We start from the raw sequence: 5,187 nt of genomic DNA on the forward strand, positions 1-5,187 counted from the left end.
GTAGTGAGGGTTATAATCCCTAAGTGCGGCCGAAGGCCGCCTACGCAAAAAGGGGTTCTCTGCAAAAGGTGTTCATCGCCCTTTCTTTGGCAACACAGAAGAGAATTCTACGTAGTGAGGGTTATAATCCCTAAGTGCGGCCGAAGGCCGCCTACGCAAAATGAAGTTCTGCGCTAAAAGCTATCATATTACTATTACTACAACATTTCTATCTGTCGCTTTTTTCTTAATTTCACAATATTTTTAGTAAATTTTTTTTAGGGCTTTTCGTAAAGTGGCGACTGACCCCTTTCGAATGAGGGGGGTTTGGTGGGCCACGCCCCCTCCCCCTCCGCCCGCCACCCCAAAAACGATGGGCCAATAACTAAACATTTCCCGCCACGCCCCCTCCCCCTCCGCCCCCTACCCCAAAAACGACCTGCAAATAACTAAACATTTCCCGTCTATTTTGGTTACTGGGTGTTTTATAAAAATATCTTGTATATAAAAATGTATATACTAATTTATAACAAAAATTTGCAACAAATACCATATTTCCAACCGACATTATTGTTAAATTAGTGCACAGATTTAGTAAATTAAATTTTTGTAATAAAGCGTGAACTGTTGTCTACAAGTGTGTGTAAAAGTTTTTTGATTCGATTCACGCGTTTGGGCACAGCAACCCAAAATCGTTGTACAAATTCATAAAGAGTACCCACGTAACCGCCCATATCAAACAGATATGTATGCATGATAAAAATATAGTAAGGTAGAACCGCTGAGAGTCACTTTTAAAATTCTTGACATTTCCAAACAATTTAATTTTTAAATTTACTCACAAACTCACACACACATTTTCAGTTTTCAATCTCAAGCAACAACAATTTCGAACAATTTCTATTTTTTATTTTCACTTTTATATGAGTTTAAAATGTTGGCAAACTTCAAAAAAAAATCATGGCCGACAAATTGAGAGAACGGTTCTACCTTGCTATGTTTTTATCATGTATGTATGTATGATTTGATTTTTGTGTTAACTTTATATACTATTCACTACCAAAAACAAACTTACTCGTATAAGATGCCAAAATAAGAAACATATAAGATGCTATTTTCGAAACCATTTTGTAATATTCCGTTCAGTTCTACCGCAAATCACGTTATTGCTATTTTCACCTTCACTTCGCACCAATTCAACAAAGTTAATTACACATTTTTATAGGCAATTGGATTACACTTTATCGATTCCTCCAAGTGTATGCATATGTATACCATTTTACAGGCGAGTTATACATCGCCTCATCCTAACTTTCCTGCTCACACAACAAACCAATCCATTGTTTAACTTGGAAATAACGCATATTAATTCAACAGTATTCAGTGTGCGATAAGAAAATCCAACATATTATTGTTTCCTTCAATTTAACACCAAACCCAAATACAATACAAATATTTTCTGCACTGGAAATCCGCAAAACTAATCGCAAATATGAAAAAGTCGATAAATCAGCCGGCCATTGACATTCCCTTGGCGGCGTCAAATTTCAAACACAAGTCTTTGGGCACGTTCAGAAGGCGCAATAGCTCAGTAACTTGCGATTGCACCTTCTGAACGCGTTGTTTTGTACTTCTGATCAACTGAACAGTTGCTTGTTAAATGATCGTAATATTTTTCTGGGCATGAATCAAGGCGAATTCATATAAGGTGGTAGCGGTAGTACAGAAACAAAAACTAACATGTCTTTTGTTTTCGTTTTCGGTACACAAATGTCAAATTCCAGATATTCTTCGCTCAAGGAGGAAGAGGGAAAGAAAATGCCAACACTCTTTCTTTCGCATTCACTCATAAGGAGTTTTGACATATGTGTACCGAGGCGAATTAAAGCAGCTGTTCTAGCAACACCACCTTATATAAATTCGCCTTGGCATGAATTGCCTATGACGACAATCGTCTGAACGATATCGTGTCGAGATTGAGTTGCTTCATGAAAACAAAAATTGTTTGATCGTTTGTGCGATATCGTCAACTCGATTCCAGTTATGCTTCACGTAACAGTAATAGTAACATGTAACAGCAACTTAAATGCATAAATCAGTGTTTTTACGAGGTCGTTTTTTCAGTACCGTTTGAACGACAATCGTTTCAAATTTACGTGATTCATGCCTGATCATTTGAGACAACATGTTGTGTGTTGTTGAATTTGACAGCTAATGTATCAAGCCGTTCAGAAGACGCATTACGATCACTGATTTTTTTAGCAACGGTTGCGCTCAACTGCTGCGCCTTCTGCACCTACCCTTATATACGATGTACATCTCGTTTCTTTTTAAACACAGGTCGCTGAAGTTACGAACCTCCGGTGCTCTGAGTGCTCGAAAATGGTTATGGTGCAGTTCATGGTCCCCACCGAAAATTGTATTGTATTACTGCCATAGCATGAATCACGTAAATTTGAAACGATAGTCGTTCAAACGATACTGACAAAACGACCTCGTAAAAACACTGATTTATGCATTTATGTTGCTGTTACATGTTACTATTACTGCTACGTGAAGCATAACTGGAATCGAGTTGGCGCTATCGCACAAACGATCAAACAATTTTTGTTTTCATGAAGCAACACAATCTCGACACGATATCGTTCAGACGGTTGTCGTAATACGCAATTCATGCCCAGTATTAAGAATCCGAAGGCGGATCTTATTTTTTTACACCGTTCAAAAGTTATTTGCAAAAAACGTTTTCATTTAGCACAACTTTTTTAGTACTGAAATCACATTAACAAATGCACGAAATTAGTACATATTAATATCTCGATGTTCAGCATATTTTATTTTACCCGAATTTGTAACAAAAAATCACGAAACTTAATGATTTAGGGCCGTTTGCACCATCTCCAGTTAAGTTAGCATTTAACTAGAGGATAGCTAATCTCCAGGTACCTTGATTTGACATTCTCGTTTTCACCAAGCTCAGATTAGCCGACCTCCAGTTAATTCGATAATTGTGAATATTTTGTAGAACAATTCACAAAAACCCATTGTGAATGCTCATAAATGGGCAAACCAGCTGTGTTTTGTTTACATTTTTGACGTGCCGTTGTAAAAATAAATTGGTTTTTGTGATAAGTGTGGACTTTTAAGATTTATATAGAAGATAATGGATGACAAAAAGAGAAATCGTTTGCAAAATTTTACAAGCGGCGATGAGCCCCTTCTTATCACATTGGTCGAGCGGTACGCCAATAAAATAGAAAATAAAAGAAGCGACGCAGTTTCGTGGGAAGAGAAGCGAAAAGCGTGGGAAGAAATTGACCTTAAGTTTGAGTCCCAAACTGGTATCAGGCGCGGTCCTAAAAATTTGCGGGAGAAGTACGAGAATATGAAGAAGAGAACCAGGAAGAATTTAGCCGAAGAAAAGAGGGAGCTATATAAGACTGGTGGGGGCCAGTTTCAACACCGACCGGACAAAAATACGGGCAGGCTAGCTACGCTCATGGGCCAATCTGCAACCGGCTTGGAAAATTACGTAGACAGCGATGGTAAGATTTCGCTTTTATTTACATGCAATAGTAGTTACTGATACTTGAATTTTACAATATTTCAGCAATAGTCACTTATGAACAAGAGCCTGAGTACTTGGACGAATCTATGCAGAGCTGTACGGTAGAACATCTGGACGCGGCATCAGAAGCTAAAGAACACGTAAATTATATAATCAGGCAGGTTCTGCAATTCACTTCCGAGTGAATTTAAACCCCTGCCAATTTGAATTCAAAGCGCATTTTGTTGAAATTCACTCGGAAGTGAATTGCAGAACCTGCCTGTGTATTTCAAAATTATAGATTTTCCTCTATAAATAAGTATTTCTTTAGGATGCCAGAGCAGATTGGAGTTCTTGGAACCCAACTCTGCTACGTTCAAAACCCAACGAAAAACTAGCGACAAAGCGCGAAAAGAAAAAAGAAACTTCTGATGCACACCAAATCTTCTGGATGGAAGAAAATTAAAGAGCTGCTGAGCGACATACATGGGCCAAAAAGAAGAATGAACTTGAATTAAAGGAAGCAGAAATGAAACTGGAAATTCTAAGATTAGATGTAGAACTAAAGACAAATAAAATAAAAAATAAAATAAAATAGAAATAAACAAGTTGAATAACTAAATACTAAATAAATTTAAATTAAATAAATAAATACAAATAAAAATGAAATAAAATCAAATCGAATAAAATAAAATAAATAAATAATCATGATCAAATGAGCTTAAATTAAATTTAATAATATAAAATAAAATAAAATGAAATAATAATATAAAATAAATAAATAAATATTATATAATGAGCTTCAGTTAAGTTCCATAAAATAAAATAAACAAATAAATGAAGAACTTTGATAAAATATAATCAAAGAAAATCAAATAGAATAAAATAAAATAAAAGTAAATGTAATAAGAATAGAATGAAACAAGTAAATAAATAAATTCATTAACAAACAAAAAATAAGTAAATGAAAAAAAGGCAAGCATGTAAATAAATAACTAAAAAACTTAAAAGTTAAATGGAATGAAACAAAAATAGAAGAGGATTTAATAGAAATTCAATAAAAAGAACTGATTCGAAATAAAATAAGACTGAATTAAAATATAATAAAAAGAATGCATGAAATTAAATTAAAATAATTTGATGAAGTTATAGTGATGTGAAAAGTAATAGGGACGCGATATTCTGACCACCTTTGACTAGTTTCTTTTTTTTTGTTTAATGTTTATTATTACTTTTTAAACTGAGCTCATTATCTAACAAAAACTAAATTTAAAACTTTTTAGAAAAATGCAACAAAATTTGACAACAAAGTATTTAGTCAAATTTTTTAGAAAAAATCGAAGTATATGGTTTTATAGCCCATTAAATTCAAGATCAGATTAAAAAGAAATAATAAACATTAAACAAAGAAAGAAATCAAGAAATTAGTCAAAAGTGGTCGAAATGTCGCGTCCCTATTTCTTTTCACATCATTATAACTCCATCAAATTATTTTAATTTAATTTAATTGCATTCTTTTTTGGGTAGAATTTAATGAAATTAAATAAAAAAAGAATGTGAAAAATAATTTATATAAATATTTATTTATGCATATACAGTGGTGGAAGAAATAAGAGAAACTTTTTATTTTGACCAGTTTTTGCTATATTACTTTTGTTTAT

General features: G+C 33.8%; 1 protein-coding gene across 4 annotated transcripts in view; it reads right to left on the reverse strand.

Annotated features, from left to right (window-relative positions):
* LOC118734272 (transmembrane protein 132C) overlaps window positions 1-1,471 on the reverse strand; it is a 614,903-nt gene extending 613,432 nt beyond the window's left edge. For all 4 annotated transcript variants that reach the window (XM_036463985.1, XM_036463984.1, XM_036463987.1 and 1 more), the window contains exon 1: window positions 1,055-1,471. In XM_036463985.1, the coding sequence (XP_036319878.1) occupies window positions 1,055-1,106 (52 nt within the window). In that variant the 5' untranslated portion in view covers window positions 1,107-1,471. The remainder of the gene's footprint in view (window positions 1-1,054) is intronic.
* Between the last annotated feature and the right edge of the window lie 3,716 nt (window positions 1,472-5,187).

The sequence above is a fragment of the Rhagoletis pomonella genome, unplaced genomic scaffold (genome assembly GCF_013731165.1).
Source record: "Rhagoletis pomonella isolate Grant_MI unplaced genomic scaffold, Rhpom_1.0 Rhpom_scaffold_00002, whole genome shotgun sequence".
NCBI classification, from domain to species: domain Eukaryota; kingdom Metazoa; phylum Arthropoda; class Insecta; order Diptera; family Tephritidae; genus Rhagoletis; species Rhagoletis pomonella.